This window comes from Zingiber officinale, chromosome 10B (genome assembly GCF_018446385.1).
Source record: "Zingiber officinale cultivar Zhangliang chromosome 10B, Zo_v1.1, whole genome shotgun sequence".
Taxonomy (NCBI): Eukaryota; Viridiplantae; Streptophyta; class Magnoliopsida; order Zingiberales; family Zingiberaceae; genus Zingiber; species Zingiber officinale.
In genome coordinates, this window is record NC_056005.1 from 3144190 (window position 1) to 3164647 (window position 20458).

The following is a 20458-nucleotide window of genomic DNA, read 5'->3' on the forward strand; positions in this document are numbered from 1 at the left end:
GAAAATTTTCTAATTTGGCCTTGGTGATGTCTAATGTACCAGTTTAACCAGCCATGAATTTTAAGTTTTAATTTTTTAAAGTTATTTAATTTTGAGCATGCACCTTTTTTTAAACTATCGATTTGCATTTTTAAGGTATCATTTTCAAACTTTAAATTGTTTAATTATCCTTTTAAATCATCGTTCTCTTTTTATAATTTTGCCAAATCTTTGGTGAGAATTTTAATAAACTGAAAGGACTGCTTGGGGGATAGAGCATGTACCTCACTTACCTTAAGTTATGATGTTTCCCCTTCATCGTTGCTTTCTTCTGATGATCCTCCCCCTTCATCTATGCTCATCTATGATCTGGTCTCATCTTCTTCTTGATGGATTGCCGTTAGGGCTAGTCCGGCGTATGCTTCGATTTCAGATTCGGAGGATGACGACTCATCCCACGTGACTTTGAGATTATGTTTGGGTCGAACTGACTTCTTATTCTTTTCCTTGTCTTTGTTCTTTAGTTTCGGGCAGTCATCTTTGTTGTGCCCTTCTTCGTTGCAATTATAGCATCGGGCGGTCCTTCTATTTCGAAGATGCTTTCTTGTCTGCGATTTAAATGTATTAGATTTAATAAATTTATTGAACTTTCTTACCATAAGAGCCGCTTCGACTTCATCGATGGATGCTTCGGAGTCTTGATCTTCCGTCTTTGCTTTTAGGGCAACATTGAGATTTGTCTTTTTTATTTCTTTAGGATCTGCAATTCGAGATTCGTGAAGTTCAAAAGTGAAAAACAAATTCTCTAGCGTACTTACCTCAAGATCCTTAGAAATGTAGTATGCATCTACTAAGGACGTCCATTCTGAAGTTCTCGGGAAAGCGTTGAGTGCATATCGGATTGAATCTCAGTTTGTTATCGATTCTCCAAGATTGTTTAACTGAGTAATCAGTTTCTTGATTCGTGCTTGGAGTTGTGCTACATTTTCTCCATTATTCATCCTCAGGTTTGTTAGTTGGGTTCAGAGAATGTCTCACCTTGCTAACTTTGCTTCCGAGGTGTGTTCGTGAAGTTCTAGAAACTTCTCCCAGAGATCTTTGACGGAGTTGTAGTTGTCGATTCGATTGACCTCCTGGGGTGGAAGGACACTGAGCAGATGGAACTCTGCTTTACCGTTCGCCACGAAGTTCGCTTGCTCCTTCTTCGTCCACTGATATTCTTCTTTCTTGGCTCTGTGCTAATCCGTAGGTGCTACAAAATCGTATTTCATTATTAACAGAATTTTGAAATCTGTTTTGAAGAATACCTCCATTCGGCGTTTCCATTATGCGAAGTCTCTGTCGAATTTTGGGGGGTGAATGCTTGCACCGACCATCATCTTGATCTTGATGCTTCAGTTGACGGTTAGTCTTTTTGAGGCAGTTGGACTCTGATACCATTTGTTGGCGCAGCGGGGCCGGTAAGAGAGGGTTGAATCGCCTGAAATACTAAAATACCCTTCTCGTTCTTTCAACTCTATTTAAAATGCAACAATAATAATAAAATAAAAGTGACAAAAAATAAGGAAGAGACTCAGAATTTACTTGGTTACAATCTAGGTGCTTGTTAATCTAAGGCAGTTGCAAAGCTTACTAAGAATCTCCTTCTTTGAAGGCGGAGAAGTTTTTTATACACAATGAAAGCTCAAGCAATTGCTAGGAAGTTAATACAAGAGTTGATCTTCTATTTCCTAACTCCAAGGATCTTTTTATAGCTCCTAGAAATCCTATCTGTAACTTGAGAGCACCTCCAAGGGGAATGGAGGGCGCCTCCAGCGAGGCAGCAACAGATAAAGGTTTATTCACTGCTAACGACTACTTTGGCCAGGTCGAGGGTACCTTCCATAGGCATGGAAGGCACCTCCCTTGCTTTGGAAGGCACCCTCCGCTTGAAGGAAGCGGAGGCGCCTTCTATTCCTTTAGAAGGCGCCTTCAGCAGATTCTCCAGCCTCCATATGGTCTTGAGCTGCTCCGATCGCTTGAGTGATTGCGGCCTACCGAAATAGGGCTCACCCAAATCCAATTTCCGACCTTCTGCTCGAGCAGGCTTCTGCTCCAGCTTCTCGTCTCTCGAACGTCGCATACGTTCTTCTCGTCCACCGGTGTACTCTTCCGCGGTACTTCGTCCCTCGGATGTACCGAGTCCGTCGGCTCTCTTTCCGTGTCATCCTTCTCGCTAGCTGCGTCTTCCGTTCGACTTCCTGTGCTCCTAAGCTCCTGCACATTTAGACACAGGGATCGAACCAAAACAAGATCTAACCTAACTTGATTGATCACATCAAAATAACCACAGGTTCAACAGTGTTTTCTAAACTTAAGCTTTAAATCAATTGTTGTAATTCAAACATGAGATTAGTGCCGCAAATTATTTACTTGAAAAGATCAGCATCTTGTTCTAAGAGCTAGTGTTGCAAGGCAAGTCGCTACTCAGAAAATTATTTGATGCAAAATTAGTTAGAACAATTACAACTTGAGCGTTGCTCAGATATGCCAATAATATTTATGGAGTTAAATTGCTATCAATTCTTCACTTGAAGGCTGAAGATGTTCATTACATAGAAGAATGCAACATGGTTACTTTATAAGAAAAATAAACTGAAATATATATGAAGATTTTGTGATGGGAATTTTTATTAAAAAAAATTAAATCAAACAAAGAAATGTGGTTCTAATGTTCAGAATGATCTAAACACCCTAAATTCCAATCCAATACTTATCAGCTATATCAAGCCAATTAATGTTATGAAAGATAAATACTTTTACTCTACATGTTTCTAGATAGTTAAATTCAAGCCATAATTTTGAGAATTATCTAAACGTCCAAAGATCATATCCAATGATTTGTTGCATCTCAGGTCTGTTCATGAATATCTTTGGCTTAATTTTATGAATATCAATACCATATCTCTGGATGGTGTTTTTGGTCTTCAATGCCTTTAAGTTTGCATAGATTGTTTCTAGGTGCTATTGCACTAATGCAGCTACAGGGAGAGCTTAAAAGGCGTCTTAGTGCAGAAGGCAATTATACAGAGGAAGAACTTGAACCCTCTATTTAGATGGAGTGAAGCAAGGTTCATTAACGGAAGAATAAGGGAGGGGAAGGAAGGGAAAAGTGAGGGGAAGTAAAGTATTTAACTTCTCCTTGTTTGGACGGGAGGAAATGTTCATTAACATAAAATGTGTTACTTTGTTTGGGAGGAAAGGAAGAGAAATAAAGGTTAAATAGATAAAGGTTAAATAGATAAAGTTACAAAAATATATTTACTTTTTAAATTAGAAAATTTTTATAATATTAATATTTATTTTATAAATATAAATTAGATATTTTTAATAAAAATTAATTTTTTTATATTATCATTTAAATTAGATATTATTTAATAAAAATTAATTTTTTTATATTATTCATAATAAAACAATGAATTATCGATAATCAAATAATTAAATGAGAAATAATGAAAATAGTGATTTTAGAAATCTTAAATAAAAAAATTTGAAAGATAACGCGGATAACGAAATTAAAAAATAGTAGATATCCTCTTAAATTTTGAGGACAAAAATGATTTTTCCCTTCAATTCAGTTAGAAAACGTGTTGGATCCCCCCCTCTAATAATCTGGCAGCAAGCGAGTTGTGTAATTAGAAATTGGAAATTGAACTCCGACGACATAGCAAAATTAGAAATTGGAACATTTCTTAAACTATTAAGAATAAGGATAAAATTGAAATAAAAAATCTTTTGTTTTCCCTTCTCCTTCTTACACCCCAATTCGGGGTGTAAGAAAATCTCTTTTTATGTGGATAACAAAGGTTAAAATTTATCCTTCCTTATTTTTCTTTCCCTTTCCTCACTCCTTCCCAATCGAAATTCAAAATTTTCCTTCTCCTTCCTTCTCCTTCTCCTTCCTTCACCCCCCCCCCTCCCAACCAGACCTTCTCCTTCTCCTTCCTTCACCCCCCTCCCAACCAGACCAGAAGAGTATATGTAGGATCATAAAAAACGTGATGATTGATTCCTTGTGGAAGCTTAATGTTGCTGATATCGAAGCTACCTTGTCCCGTGTTTTTGTCAGATGGTCAGATGATATTATTTATTTAGTGTTCTGAATTATAGTTACGATAAATAGATTGCCCGTTTCTTAATCAATTTAAATTGTACAAATCCAAATCTTTCTAAATAAGGTTTGGTGGCATTTTATATTGATACGATTGAGATTCTCCTACCCTGACCAAATGTGGGTCCTACCACATCCACCGGCCAGTCAAATCGACAAATAGTGCGTCGGAGACGGTTGAATCCGTGGGTTGCCTGCCGCCCCACTTCAATTCCGTCGGCACTCGGCAGTCGTTGGAGTATTTGGATCGACCATTCCTGTCGGACAGGGTTCACCATCGGGACCAATCGATGTTAAGTAGGTGGGATGGCCAGCGCGAATGGCGACTCCAACGGCGCGCACAGGCACAGCCGCTGACGCAAGCAACACGCATAGATAGAAGAAGCTGGAGTCGTAACCCCAAGCCGGGGACGCCTGACTTCGCTTCCACGATGACTGAGCGGAAAATGTCCAAACGCTGCCCCAAAAGCCCGACTACCGCCGGGGTCAGCGGCAGTCGCCTCCGCGGTCGTCGCTCCGCTCTCTCCTCCCGCCGTCGCTTCCCCCTACCGAGGGCTATGCGGGTCCTACCCCGTACCTCCTCGGAGCCCCTGCTTCGGACCGTCCGATCCTTCCTCGTTTCCAGCTTCGATTGCGGAATCAAGCGCCGATCGGCCTTAAACCTCCACGACTTCCATGATTCCTCCTCGCTTCCTCGAGATTCGGTTTCGTTTGATGTAGACAACTTTGGTGGTTAGTTCAATCAAAAACTACTGTACCTGCTGGTTCTTATGGTGGTGGATTTTCAGGAAGGGGCAAAGATGGTGGTGAGCGTGGCGGTGGAGGGGAGCCCCGGGCCGATCAGGGCGATTGTGAAGATGGGAGCCAGCGTGGAGGAGGCGATCGCGTTGGTGGTGGATAGGTACAGCAGGGAGGGAAGGATTCCCTTGCTTGACCGGCGATCTGCTGGTTCTTTCCAGCTCTACTACTCCCATTTCAATCTCCAGAGTATGCATCTATGACTTGCCCTCTACCCCTCTGCAGAAATTTACCGAATTCGAATTCTTTTCATGGTAATTAAGCTCTTGGAGTCATGTTAAATACAATTTCTCTTAGCATCGATGATGGAATGTGGTAAATGTACTACGGGCATAATGGTGTGCATAACCTAGGTTATTCGATAGATTGCCAAACCCTGTCCAGAGCAGAATAACAAATCGATATTCTTCTTTGACTAACAAATTTTAATAATGACTTAAAAAAAATTCACTTGGAGAAAGGTCGTTCCAAGTATTCCTAATAACTAGAATACTCAGTTTCGATGTCATTAAGTTGTTTGCTATATGTTAGGATATATATATAATGTTAATCAAACCTAACATCATAGGAAGTCATATGTACCAATCCAACAAGTGTTGGTAATATATACATATATACTCAATTCAATCTATTCATTTTGCTTGAGCAAATCTTATCTAGTTCATCCACCACCAAGCGAGAGCATGTTTATAGAAAGCATAGATTGAGCTCTTCATCAACTCAAAAGATAAAACTTAATTCTATGAAAAAAAACTTATTTAAAGATTCCATGTTTAATGACCTGGTTGGGATCAAACTAAGGTTTCAAAATGCACTGTAATAAAAAAAATGGAGGTGATCAAATTGACAGGGCAATTCATAAAGATAGCTGATATTGCTCATGGAACTTGCTTTTCCTCTATTTTGGCATACATTTTACATCATATTGTTTCTGGTCTTGCTCCACTTCCATATCTGGATACTAGGTGCTAGTTGAATGAACTAGACAATCCCCTTCATCTAATTTTTCTTTCTGTGCCATTTTACTTGTTGGCCTTTTCCATACATTTCTAGTAATATAAAATATGTCTTCATGCACTTTTTTTATTGTGTAGTAACGAAGATAAAAATATAGTGGCCATAGTCTTCAAGGTTTCTTCACATTACCTTCTATTAATATAAATTCTGAACTTATTCCAAGTCTACAGAGTTACTAATTGAGATTTAGAAATGCACTGAAGTTTCACAGTAGTACTTAACAGTATGAGAATTGAAATTAGTAACTTGAACTTAGAATTCTCTGTTATTTTAATTTCGTTGGTTTGCTTATTGTTTTCATCTCGTAAAGAAAGACAACGATCAGTAATAACATCAAATAAGGTGCATGATCTTTCTCAGTAAGAACCTTTAACAAATAAATAATGTTTCCTTTTAGGATGAGATAAATGGAGTGCATATTTTTTATATAGCTTTATAGCTTTCTTCCTATCTCTTTCTGGAATGCATGTTTCAACTTTCAATACGTCACTAGGAGTGTTTCAAAGAAATATCATTGCATATTTCATTGATTTTAAACAATATAATTGTCATCCAGCCAATAATGTCTAATAATGTCATATTTAATTAATTATCAGTCTATACATGCCCTCCAAAATAGAATTAGATATCATGTGAAATGTACATCCATGCTTGTTCATATATTAAATGCTAGTTCATACCTAATGCATATTAATAGCATGACTTTTTAGCCCCATAAGAAAAACAAAAAACGGAGCTCCATGTGTTGATTCATGAATCAACGTCTCTAACAAATTGCACGACTTGTTGAGGCACCTTCCCTAGTACAACTAATTCTAACTAGCATGCTTGACCAAAAAGAAAAACAAACTGGAAAAAATAACACTAGCAAGGACTTTTGAGATGCAAATGACTAATTCAATCAGCTAATTTAGAGCTATATAGTTTGGTCATCCTCATCTCATCTTTGATAAACAAGTTAAACAACCGCATTGGTTGGTTTTTATTGGTTCACAGAGCTATGTGATTTAGAAAACTTTTGGATTTATCGTCTTCATGTTTGGCAAAAGTTTTGAGTTTGTTAGTCTTAGACTGTGATTTTGAAAATTCTCAAGAATGAAAACCTTCTGATTGGGAAAAAAACACACACAATTTTAACAGGCATAAGCAAAAGTGACAAGATTGGAGAAGTTGGTGGCAGGAGTTTTTATCTTCACACAAACAGACACTTCGACACCTTCCACTTTGAAAGCGCAAGCAGTGATCTGACACCACAGAGTATTCCATCTGACTTTTTTCTTGCATTTGTGACTAAAGGATTACAGAAGATTGGCAGGCGAACGAGAAAAATATGGAGGATGGTGGCTTGTATTGCATGCATATTCGATTGACAAATATCTGTTCGAGTTAATATCACACACATTGCTGATTGCGTATCTAGATATATAGATAGATAAAAATCTATATAGTTTACTAACAACCATTTGCATATTTGATAATGGTTGTTCAGTAGGATTACCCAACGTGTTTTGGCAAGAGATTTTCTTCGTCAAACATATGTGATCTGTAATCTCCAATTCATAGTTAAGGTGGCCTTGTACACTGCTGTTTGTATCCATTTGACATTACATTTGCTAACAGGTTTACAACTTAATTATCTTCTGCTGTGCGTGTGCCTAGCTATTTTCCTTCATTTTAGTGCTCCAGCTGAAAATTCTATTTAATCATTCAAACTCTACAAAGTAGCCCCTCGATAGTCTTGCTATCCGGATCTGCGAGAGAAAATGAAGAAGCAATTAGTGGTCATAATTAGAGGATTAAATCCGGATCTAGAAGAGAAAAAGAAGAACCAATTAGTGGCCATAATTAGAGGATGAAATCCGACCGGATTTAATGGCCCTGAATTAAACTGCTAAAACCCCATCTATATAAACTAATCACCAGACTTCCAAAGCTCAGAAGAATTAACTAGTGAGATCAGATTATGGACGACCAAAGTCGATCATCTGCTCCGGTGGAATCCCTCGTCAGCCGGCTCGACCAATTTGATCTTCGGGTACGTTTACATTCCTTCTTTTTTACATCGTGATTTATGAATGATAAATGGAATGCTACTTGCATAATGTGAGAATTGATGCAGTTGAGGCAGATAGAGGAGAAGCAGAGACTCCTTCCTGCACCGGAATGCTACTTCACCGCCGACGTGAAGCTCTTGGCGAAGAAGCGCCGCGGCGGCGGCGGCGGCGGCGGCGGCGGCCAACACTGCCGATACACTTCCCTGTCCGCCATGCACGACTTGGAAATAAAGGACGCTCTTTTGGACCGTCTCCACATGCTCGAGACGCGAATCCGTCAGGTAATTAATATAATTAGACGACGGCGTTAAATCGTCGTTGTCGGCTCATGTTTCTTGCCTTCCGTAGCTGAGTTCGGAGCTGGACAAGGACATCGGCGGTGGCGGCGCCTCCCCTGCGGAGACTGTAGTGCGCGCAGAGAAGAACAAGGAGAGCGGCGGCGCCCGGTCGTGGAGGTCGGTGGTTTCGTTCAAGAGCGGCGCCCGTGAGCTCCCGAGTCAGAAGCCCATCATCATAAAGGTGAGCGCGCGGCCTCCTAACTTGATGCTCGAGGTGATCGATCGAGGGTAATTAAACTCGCAACGCATTGTCGATCGCTTGATGCCGTGTGCCTGGTGTCGAAGGTGAAGGAGCTGGAAAAAGCGGTGGGCGCGGCGGAGAAGGCGGTGGGCGCCGCTTGCCAGACCGAGAGGAGACGGGCGGAGCGTGCGCGGCTCTATCGGAGATGGCTCACGGTTGGATGCTGACAGGTTCGACGGTCAGACTTGGCATCGATCGCATGAACAAATAAATATTTCCTTTTATTTCCGTTTCGAACTAAATATTCTTTTGAGGCAGAATAAATTTTGATTTTCCTCTTTTGTTTTTTCTTTGTCTATTCCATGGATATTTAGATCGACAGGAATTAAGTTAAAGTTCTCATGAAATTACACGTATTGGATCGAGGATATACGTTTTAGTGCGTTAATATGAATTTATTAGAAATGTGTCTAAGTAAATATTAATTTTTTCGTGCATATCTCACTTGTAGTTTGTAATATGTTCATGCACAACATAATTTAATGAAGGAACAATTTCCCAAGAGTTGGAGTGAAGAATGTATTATTTGGTCCTATTGATTTGATCATTTAAAAAAAATATTTATACACATTTGATGATATCCGAAAATACATTTGATCATATCCGAAAATCGATGAGATAGAAAGTTGAAGATGTGGATGTCTCGTTGACTGCTCATGGACTCTGTTCCATACTGTAAGATAGATGACGTCAATGCCGAACCAGGGAAGAGGTCCCTAGCGTTGGCCTTCCGACGCTCAAGTCAGTCACCGGCGATGAAGTAGAAGCCAGAACAACAAGAACGAAGCCTATAGCTCAAACAGTATATCGCGTACCTCTGTTGATGTTTGGACCCCTTTATATACAGTTCCTGTAGCGCGCGTGCCCGCTCCCCAAGGCGAGCACGCTTCCCAAAGTTTCCCCTGAAAATACTTGTCGGTAAAGTGTCTCTGACACAATACCTTAACAAGCCGAGCATATTTTTGATGTGACAGTAGAATCTTCTGTCGTATGATCTTCTGGTTGACTATACCTGATGTCAGTGACACTAACTCCCAAAAGGATATTGATGGATAACACAGGGGGTCTACTGCTAGGCCGAGCGAAATAACACCCTCGACTAGAGTTTCGCTGTGTTCGTACTACGTCCGCTCGACTATAACACCGCTACGACTACCGAATCCTATTGTCGGGCCGAGCAGAATAGCTGCTCGGCCAGAATATCGTATCCTCCTGGCGTCCAACACCTCCTTAAGCGTCGGCTATTCGGCGCATTCCCCTTGAGTCAAAGGTAGGGTTGGATCGGGCACCTTCTTCTCCCGGTTGGGGACCTGATTACCCGACCAACCGATACACTTATCGTTCGTTCGGCTATATGATACCCGAACGTTGACCGCCTTGACTTTGACTCCCATCGTGGCTACTATCCCTTGTAGGGTGGGCCCCTCCTTATGGTGTTGTCGTGCTCCTTCTACCTTTGGCCCTTTGGGCGGCTGGTGGTTGTTCATTAGTTAGCGCTCGGTCGCCATCAAGGGTTCGGTCGGCGCCTCTTTTCTTCTCGTCGTTTGGACTTCTTCCATATTTATGTATTTATTAGCTTTCTTGAGCAGGCGATCGAAATCTCTGGGCATCTTCCTAATGAGCGATCGGAAAAAATCTCCTTCAACCAGCCCTTGAGTGAAGGCGTTCATCATCGTTTCGGATGAGACGAAGGGGATGTCCATGACCACTTAATTGAAACGTTTGATGTAGGCTCGGAGTGCTTCTCTCGATCATTGCTTCAGGGAGAAGAGCCTGACGCTCGTCTTCTGATAGCGTCGGCTGCTGGTAAAATAGTGCAGGAATGCAGCTCGGAAGTCCTTGAAGCTGTGTATGGATCCGTCCGGCAATCGTCTGAACTAGCGTTGTACCAATCCGAAGAAGGTAGTAAGAAAGACTCAGCACTTTACCCCATCTGTATATTGGTATAGCGTGACTTCATTTTCGAACCTATCCAGATGATCATTTGGAACGGTCGATCCGTTGTATTCCCCGATCGCCAGCTGGGTATAGTGTCTAGGTAGAGGGTCTTGTAAGATCTCCTCGGAGAACTGTCGATTGATCCGTTTGGGTGAAGCGTGGCTCTTGGGCGCTTAGCCTTTTTGTGCGTTCCGAACGGGTGCGTCATCCGAAGATGATCCCTGCTCTTGATTCTCTTGGGTTATTTTCGGAGGGGGTTTGAAATAAGGTACAATGGAAGGGGATCACCGTGGGCGACACTTCCCCCCGTGTGTCGGTCGACCTCCTATTCCGCCCCCATACGGAGACTTGCTTCGCTTGTCTCCCGGCTATCGACGTTGCAGGCTGTGGTGCTTATCGATTGGCTAACACCTCTTGTTGTTGTTGCTCGACCATTTTTGCCGATCGAGCTTGTACGAGCATGTCGAGCTCCTCCTAGGTGAGCATCACGGTAGTGAGTCGTCCAGCGTCCTCCATCTTCTGGATTTGGATGCAGGTTAGGTTCCTACAGACGACGCCAATATGATCCTGTCTGAAAGTCGATGAGATGGAAAACTGGGGATGTGATGTCCCGCTGACCGCTCGTGGACTCTGCTCCGCCCTGCAAGACAGATGATGTCAGTGTCGAGCCAGGGAAGCAGTCACCGGCGTTGGCTCTCTGACGCTCAAGTCAGTCACCGGCGATGAAGTAGAAGACGGAGCAACAAGAATGAAGATTATAGCGCAAACAGTGTATCGCGTACCTCCCCCAATGCTTGGGCCCCCCTTTATATAGAGCTCCTGTAGCATGTGTGCCCGCTCCCCAAGGCGGGCATGCTTCCCAAAGTTTTTCCCTGAAAAGACTTGTCAATAAAGTGTCCCTGACACAATACCTTAACAAGTCAAATATATCTTTGATGTGAGTGAAAGTTTCAGTCGTACAATCTTCTGGTTGACCATGCCTGGTGCCAGCGATACTAACTCCCAAAAGGATGTTGATGGATAAAACAGGGGGTTTGCTGCTAGGCCGAGTGGAATAGCCACTCGGCCGCCAGAGTTTCGCTGTGTCCGTACTACGTCCGCTCGGTCGTAACTCTGCTGCGACTACCGAATCTTGTTGTCGGGCTGAGCGGAATAGCTGCTCAGCCAGGATACCGTATCCTCCTGGCGTCCAACACCTCCTTAAGAGTCGGCTATTCTCCGCATCCCCCGAGTCAAAGGTAGGGTCGGATCAGACACCTTCTCCTCCCGGTCGGGGACCTGATCATCGCCCGACCGACCAATACACTTATCGTTCATTTGACCATATGATACTCAAACATTGACCGTCTTGACTTTGACTCCTATCGTAACTACTATCTCCACAGGGTGAGCCTCTCCTTATCACCACATCAATATTATTGGGACTCAAAGATTACAAATTAAATTGTAGATATTATATATATTACATTAAGCGCAAAATTTGAATTGATTCTTTGAGCATCATAAACTCAAAACATGCAATTAAAATAAATACTAGATAAACATACATTCATAGAGAATTTAACGTGGTTTAAAAATGTCTCTCTCTCTTTGATTTACCGTATAATTGTAGAAATACATGTAATTTGTTGCTGTAAAAACTTAATTTCTCTAAGCATCGATCGATGATGCAATGTGGTAAATGTACTATGGGCGTAATGACGTGCATAACCTAGGTTATTCGATAGATTGCCAAACCCTGTCCAGAGCAGAATAACAAATCGATATTCTTCTTTGACTAACAAATTTTAATAATGACTTAAAAAAAAAAATCACTTGGAGAAAGGTCGTTCCAAGTATTCCTAATAACTAGAATACTCAGTTTCGATGTCATTAAGTTGTTTGCTATATGTTAGGATATATATATAATGTTAATCAAACCTAACATCATAGGAAGTCATATGTACCAATCCAACAAGTGTTGGTAATATATACATATATACTCAATTCAATCTATTCATTTTTGCTTGAGCAAATCTTATCTAGTTCATCCACCACCAAGCAAGAGCATGTTTATAGAAAGCATAGATTGAGCTCTTCATCAACTCAAAAGATAAAACTTAATTCTATGAAAAAAAAACTTATTTAAAGATTCCATGTTTAATGACCTGGTTGGGATCAAACTAAGGTTTCAAAATGCACTGTAATAAAAAATGGAGGTGATCAAATTGACAGGGTAATTCATAAAGATAGTTGATATTTCTCATGGAACTTGCTTTTCCTCTATTTTGGCATACATTTTACATCATATTGTTTCTAGTCTTGCTCCACTTCCATATCTGGATACTAGGTGTTAGTTGAATGAACTAGACAATCCCCTTCATCTAATTTTTCTTTCTGTGCCATTTTACTTGTTGGCCTTTTCCATACATTTCTAGTGATATAAAATATGTCTTCATGCACCTTTTTTATTGTGTAGTAATGAAGATAAAAATATAGTGGCCATAGTCTTCAAGGTTTCTTCACATTACCTTCTATTAATATAAATTCTGAACTTATTCTAAGTCTACAGAGTTACTAATTGAGATTTAGAAATGCACTTAAGTTTCACAGTAGTACTTAACAGTATGAGAATTGAAATTAGTAACTTGAACTTAGAATTCTCTGTTATTTTAATTTTGTTGGTTTGCTTATTGTTTTCATCTCGTAAAGAAAGACAACGATCAGTAATAACATCAAATAAGGTGCATGATCTTTCTCAGTAAGAACCTTTAACAAATAAATAATGTTTCCTTTTAGGATGAGATAAATGGAGTGCATAATTTTTATATAGCTTTATAGCTTTCTTCCTATCCCTTTCTGGAATACAATTGTTTCAACTTTCAATACGTCACTAGGAGTGTTTCAAAGAAATATCATTGCATATTTCATTGATTTTAAACAATATAATTGTCATCCAGCCTATAATGTCTAATAATGGCATATTTAATTAATTATCAGTCTATACATGCCCTCCAAAATAGAATTAGATATCATGTGAAATGTACATCCATGCTTGTTCATATATTAAATGCTAGTTCATACCTCGTGCATATTAATAGCATGACTATTTAGCTCCATGTGTTGATTCATGAATCAACGTCTCTAACAAATTGCACGACTTGTTGAGACACCTTCCCTAATACAACTAATTCTAACTAGCACGCCCGGCTCAAGGTATAGGCCATTAAGGCATATGCCTAGGGCCCCCAAAAAAATTAAAGTCCATTATTAATTAAAAATAAATAAATATATTTAATATTTACATTTAAAAGATATACTGTACAGTCCCAAGTTGCATTATGCACGCATGCATACATATTTTGTTTTAATTTGACTTGCTTCGATTTCCGTTCTAGTGGCATATTTTGTTTTAATTTGACTTGCTTCGATTTCCGCTCTTTATTGCTTCAGATTTTACATTGATTCCAATGCAATAATTTTACTTGATTTTATTTTATTTCAATTTCTACTGTGCTCTTCAATTAATTCCAATGACAACTATATTTAATTACATATTAATTATAATTATTATATTCTCTAATACTACAATTATAATATAACTATATAAGACATTACATCTAATTTCATTTCTTTCGTCTCATTTTATAATTAGTTAAACATCTACTCATTCTCTTATTAATGTTGTATGTATTTTTTTCTCTTTCATCTTTGGTTCTCTAAGAAGACATCTTTCTCCTATTTTACTCGGTAATATTTTTTTTACTCTTTTTTAAAATTATGGAAGGAATGGACTATGAACCAAATCTAAATTATTAGCAATTGCATCAGAATTTTTTTATATATTTGTGTCGATAATAGTCAAACTTTGAAATATCATCAAATTAAAATTACACGATATGAATTTTTAAATCTAGTTTATTTTTAAAAATAAATCCGTCATTATCGGTCCCAAGTCTGAATAAAAAAGAATAAAGAAAATTTTAATTTTTTTAAAAACATTATTAAAGATTAATTTTTTTTTTGCCTAGGACCTCGTGGAACCTTGAGACGGCCCTGCTAACTAGCATGCTTGACCAATAAGAAAAAAAAAAGAAGAAAAAATAACACTAGCAAGGACTTTTGAGATGCAAATGACTAAGTCAATCAGCTAATTTAGAGCTATATAGTTTGGTCATCCTCATCTCATCTTTGATAAACAAGTTAAACAACCGCATTGGTTGGTTTTTATTGGTTCACAGAGCTATGTGATTTAGAAAACTTTTGGATTATCGTCTTCATGTTTGGTAAAAGTTTTGAGTTTGTTAGTCTTAGTCTGTGATTTTGAAAATTCTCAAGAATGAAAACCTTCTGATTGGGAAAAAAAACACAATTTTAACAGGCATAAACAAAAGTGACAAGATTGGAGAAGTTGGTGGCAGGAGTTTTTATCTTCAAACAAATAGACACTTCGACACCTTCCACTTTGAAAGCGCAAGCAGTGATCTGACACCACAAAGTATTCCATCTGACTTTTTTCTTGCATTTGTGACTAAAGGATTACAGAAGATTGGCAGGCGAACGAGAAAAATATGGAGGATGGTGGCTTGCATTGCATGTATATTCGATTGACAAATATCTGTTCGAGTTAATATCATACACATTGCTGATTGCGTATCTAGATATATAGATAGATAAAAATATATATAGTTTACTAACAACCATTTGCATATTTGATAATGGTTGTTCAGTAGGATTACCCAACGGGTTTTGGCAAGAGATTTTCTTCGTCAAACATATGTGATCTGTAATCTCCAATTGATAGTTAAGGTGGCCTTATACAGTGCTGTTTGTATCCATTTGACATTACATTTGCTAACAGGTTTACAACTTAATTATCTTCTGCTGTGCGTGCCTAGCTATTTTCCTTCATTTTAGTGCTCCAGCTGAAAATTCTATTTAATCATTCAAACTCTACAAAGTAGCCCCTCGATAGTCTTGCTATCCGGATCTGCGAGAGAAAATGAAGAAGCAATTAGTGGTCATAATTAGAGGATTAAATCCGGATCTAGAAGAGAAAAAGAAGAACCAATTAGTGGCCATAATTAGAGGATGAAATCCGGCCGGATTTAATGGCCCTGAATTAAACTGCTAAAACCCCGTCTATATAAACTAATCACCAGACTTCCAAAGCTCAGAAGAATTAACTAGTGAGATCAGATTATGGACGACCAAAGTCGATCATCTGCTCCGGTGGAATCCCTCGTCAGCCGGCTCGACCAATTTGATCTTCGGGTACGTTTACATACCTTCTTTTTTACATCATGATTTATGAATGATAAATGGAATGCTACTTGCATAATGTGAGAATTGATGCAGTTGAGGCAGATAGAGGAGAAGCAGAGACTCCTCCCTGCGCCGGAATGCTACTTCACCGCCGACGTGAAGCTCTTGGCGAAGAAGCGCCGCGGCGGCGGCGGCGGCGGCGGCCAACACTGCCGATACACTTCCCTGTCCGCCATGCACGACTTGGAAATCAAGGACGCTCTTTTGGACCGTCTCCACATGCTCGAGACGCGAATCCGTCAGGTAATTAATAATTAGACGACGGCGTTAATTCGTCGTTGTCGGCTCATGTTTCTTGCCTTCCGTAGCTGAGTTCGGAGCTGGACAAGGACATCGGCGGTGGCGGCGCCTCCCCTGCGGAGACTGTAGTGCGCGCAGAGAAGAACAAGGAGAGCGGCGGCGCCCGGTCGTGGAGGTCGGTGGTTTCGTTCAAGAGCGGCGCCCGTGAGCTCCCGAGTCAGAAGCCCATCGTCATAAAGGTGAGCGCGCGGCCTCCTAACTTGATGCGCGAGGTGATCGATCGAGGTAATTAAACTCGCAACGCATTGTCGATCGCTTGATGCCGTGTGCCTGGTGTCGAAGGTGAAGGAGCTGGAAAAAGCGGTGGGCGCGGCGGAGAAGGCGGTGGGCGCCGCTTGCCAGACCGAGAGGAGACGGGCGGAGCGTGCGCGGCTCTATCGGAGATGGCTCACGGTTGGATGCTGAAAGGTTCGACGGTCAGACTTGGCATCGATCGCATGAACAAATAAATATTTCCTTTTATTTCCGTTTCAAACTAAATATTCTTTTGAGGCAGAATAAAATTTGATTTTCCTCATTTGTTTTTTCTTTGTCTATTCCATGGATATTTAGATCGACAGGAATTAAGTTAAAGTTCTCATGGAATTACACGTATTGGATCGAGGATATACGTTTTAGTGCGTTAATATGAATTTATTAGAAATGTGTCTAAGTAAATATTAATTTGTTCGTGCATATCTAAATTGTAGTTTGTAATATGTTCATGCACAACATAATTTAATGAACGAACAATTTCCCAAGAGTTGGAGTGAAGAATGTATTATTCGGCCCTATTGATTTGATCATTAAAAAAAAATATTTATACACATTGTTGGGACTCAAAGGTTACAAATTAAATTGTAGATATTATATATATTACGTTAAGCAAAAAATTTGAATTGATTCTTTGAGCATCATAAACTCAAAACATGCAATTAAAATAAATACTAGATAAACATACATTCATAAAGAGTTTAATGTGGTTTAAAAATCTCTCTTTCTCTTTGATTTACCATATAATTTGTATGATAATGGATGAAATCTTCAAAGTAAACTCGACGTTAACTAATTAATGGGATTTCAACAAGCTTGACTTTAACTAGGAATTTCTCTTGAGAATAATAATGCTTGCCTCTCCCTAAATGATAAAGTGAAAACATGAGAAAACAAAAATAGTTAAAGTCTTTGAATCTTTGTCTAAACTCTTATAAGGTTGCTTTAAGAACTTAATCACCATGAGTATCACAAAATTGTAGAGTAATAGTTAATCTTTAGTACCCAAAAGCTCTTCGAAAACTTGTGTACTTATGACTTAAATGTTCAACTCAAAAGGCTAATTTGGACACCTTTGATCGGTTGAACCTTTGATTAGTTGATTAACCATATAATCATATGAAAATTGAATATTCCAATAGTATGCAAATTAGTTCGATAATCTATATCATTCAATTTGATTAAACAATGTCAAATCGAATGACGTAAGTTAAGCCAACCAATTAATCTCAAATAGACTAATTATATTCCTAGCTGTTTCAGTCAACTAAATACCTTTCTTCATGTGACAAAAGACGATTCGCTCGTCCCCAGCGCCCCCGAAAATAAATACTTTTCTTCATGCACAACTGATTGAAGGAGCACATTCAATCGATTAAGTTCAAATAAACTAATATCTTACTGTTCAAACTCTTCCATATCGTGTCAAGTATTAACTTTATGGTCCCATGGGATGGGCAAATGATCATTACATGAGATTATGCTATCAAGAAATTTAGTGGTCAATTCTTGACACTAAAATGCTGGTTAGATTTGTACTCTCCTCCATGTAATGATCTAATGATCACTGTTTAGATGGCAAAAAAAGTTACCTGTGTTTTATCTCTCTATAAATGAATGTGGGATCGATCGTGTGAGGTGTCAAAGGTCAGCATATGACCTTTTGCTACCAACTATTAACTTTATACAATTTAAGGATAAATTTTCTTTAATGAGCGGTTGACTTAAAAATGTTGGTTTAATGAGTCGTCTGTTGTAAGCACTTTCTAATTTACTCTAGTAGCCAGTCGAAAACTTCTATCAGGCCTGACTAGTAACCCTGGATTAGTCGGCATAAGTTGTATATCTAGTGCCAACTAAAAAAATGATATGCAATTGGTGTTGGACAATCTTATTGCTCGAGATTACGTGGGATAATCTGAATTTGAAATTATAGAATCAAAATCAATCTTATTTGTTAAGATGATCTGAGCTAATAATCTCAAGCGGCTAAGTAGAGTAGGGAGAACTACTTGAGATGATTGAGTTGTCTTGTATGCCTAATCCGAGTAGTTGAATCCGACTAACCGAGTGCCGAGTGCTCAAGTCTGAGTCAGCCAAGTGTCCGAGTTCAAGTCAGCCGAGTGCCAAGTGCTCGAGTCGGATTTAGTCGAGTGTCAAATGCTCAAGTCGCATAGTCAGCTAAGTATCAAGTCGAGTTGGATTCAGTTGAGTGTCGAATGCCCGAGTCGCTGAGTCAGTTGTGTATCGAGTAAGCAAAGTGCTCCCAAGTGGAAGCAGAGTTTGAGTCCACTGAGTGGAAGCCTAGTTGTTGAGTCTGAGTCGGTTGAGTGCTCCCGAGCGAAGTTGAATAGTTGAGAATCCGAGTCGTCGAGTCACCGAGCTTGAGTTGAATTAGCCAAGTACTCTGGGTGTCAATTTTGGCTGAATGCTCCTGCCGAGTCTGAAAGGAAGATGTTGAGGCATGTGTATGACATAATTTCCTTAAAATATATTTGCCCCATCTCTAGCTGTACTTCAAAGTTGTTGTGGGTTGTCTATTTCTCCTGATACAACGGTAAATTGTAATCCCCACCAAGCAATGATGATCGCGGCTAACTGAGAGATATCCGAATATTATGATGAGTATTCTACCAAGCAAGAGAAACACGACAAAGAGGTTGAGAGTGAGGGGAAGTGCAAGTGGCTAGAAATTCTCTTCGTTACTATAACTTTCACTTTTTGTCTTTGCTTAAAATTTCACCTCCTTATATAGAAGTGCTCACCTCCTATTAGGTTGAATGATCAAGTAATGACTATTCAACACCTAGGTTAAATGATAGTCACCAACCATCAATAGTCGAATATTACTGTCTGGGAGATTACAGAATCGTCACTTTTGTTACCACACTTAATCAATAATAAAAAATGAAAAATTTTCACTGACTGGTTCGACATTCGACATGTGCAAGTCATGTTTATACACGAGTCAACATGATTCAATATTAATTCGGATCCTAAATTTACACCTTCTTACAAACTCACATGTAATAGAGTCTAACTATAAGTACTTATGATATAATATAAACCAACAAAGTTACATTGAAACTTCAAATGTAAAATTAAATCTCATTCGCAATAAAATCTTTTCCTTCCTTTCCACTTTTTTGTTTTTTCATTCACATCACAATTGGTTACTCTACTTGTAGTCAATTAAAATTATTTGAATATTATTCAACTTAAAAATTGTCATAAGATGACCTGAAATCCAAGACTTAAACTAACTAGTCGGCAAATATGACTGGTGTATACCAAGGCAATTACAAAATAGTTACACAATTTCAAATAATTAAGATTCTTGCATTATTCAGATCTTCCTTCAAACTCAATAAACATCCTTGAGTCCTTAACCCAACCTTGGTTAACTCAACTTGTGATGTTCATCATATATTTCTTCTCACCTACTCTCAAATCTTATCAGTTAGGATTATCTATTTCTTCTCAATCGAGTTACCTATCCTCAAGTTCTCTCAAATTCAATCCTCTCAATCTATGATATTTGCTCCCAAATTAAATTCAATCCTCTCGATCTGGGATACCTATCCTCATCGCTCAAAAGTTCAATTATCCCGATCAAGGCACTCAAAAATAATCCTTTCAATTTGGGCTACTTGCCCTTCAATCCTTGCTTCTCTAGACTATCTTCCATTGAGCATGTACACCTTAATCTCCAAAATCCAATTGAACTAACTAAACTTATGCACTAATTCGCTTCGTCAAATCAAGCGTATTATCTTTCTAACAATCTTCTGTGAGTTGTCATACTCAAATTTTAAAGAAGTACTCTGTCAGTCTATTGGTGCAAGTATTTAGTTCTATTACGTGTTTTCAATTAGATTTTATTAGATAATATTTAGTGATTTTTTTCCTTTTTTTAATATAAGATGGATTTTAAATCAAAAATCTCGACAAGCCCTCCATAATTTGCATTTTCACAGTGTGTCAATTGAGTTGCTCGGGACTGGCAATTGGTAAGTATATGGGATGTTGTCATCGTAAAATCTGAAGGTAGGGGTGTAATCGAGCCGAATCGAATCGAACTCTTGAA

General features: G+C 39.0%; 3 protein-coding genes across 3 annotated transcripts; all 3 read left to right on the top strand.

The window, feature by feature from the left end:
* The first annotated feature begins 4238 nt into the window (after positions 1–4238).
* Positions 4239–7580, top strand: LOC122029454 (uncharacterized protein At4g22758-like). The gene is made up of 3 exons (XM_042588442.1): positions 4239–4845; positions 4918–5116; positions 7085–7580. Exons 1-3 carry the CDS (start codon positions 4420–4422, stop codon positions 7312–7314), a joined length of 855 nt encoding a protein of 284 aa, XP_042444376.1. The 5' UTR covers positions 4239–4419; the 3' UTR covers positions 7315–7580.
* A 142-nt stretch (positions 7581–7722) lies between these two features.
* Positions 7723–8858, top strand: LOC122029453. Its single transcript, XM_042588441.1, has 4 exons — positions 7723–7979; positions 8064–8279; positions 8347–8517; positions 8622–8858. Exons 1-4 carry the CDS (start codon positions 7908–7910, stop codon positions 8742–8744), a joined length of 582 nt encoding a protein of 193 aa, XP_042444375.1. The 5' UTR covers positions 7723–7907; the 3' UTR covers positions 8745–8858.
* Positions 8859–14935: 6077 nt separating this feature from the next.
* On the top strand, positions 14936–16644 carry LOC122029964. The gene is made up of 3 exons (XM_042589109.1): positions 14936–15768; positions 15853–16062; positions 16128–16644. Exons 1-3 carry the CDS (start codon positions 15697–15699, stop codon positions 16350–16352), a joined length of 507 nt encoding a protein of 168 aa, XP_042445043.1. The 5' UTR covers positions 14936–15696; the 3' UTR covers positions 16353–16644.
* The last annotated feature ends 3814 nt before the right edge of the window (positions 16645–20458 follow it).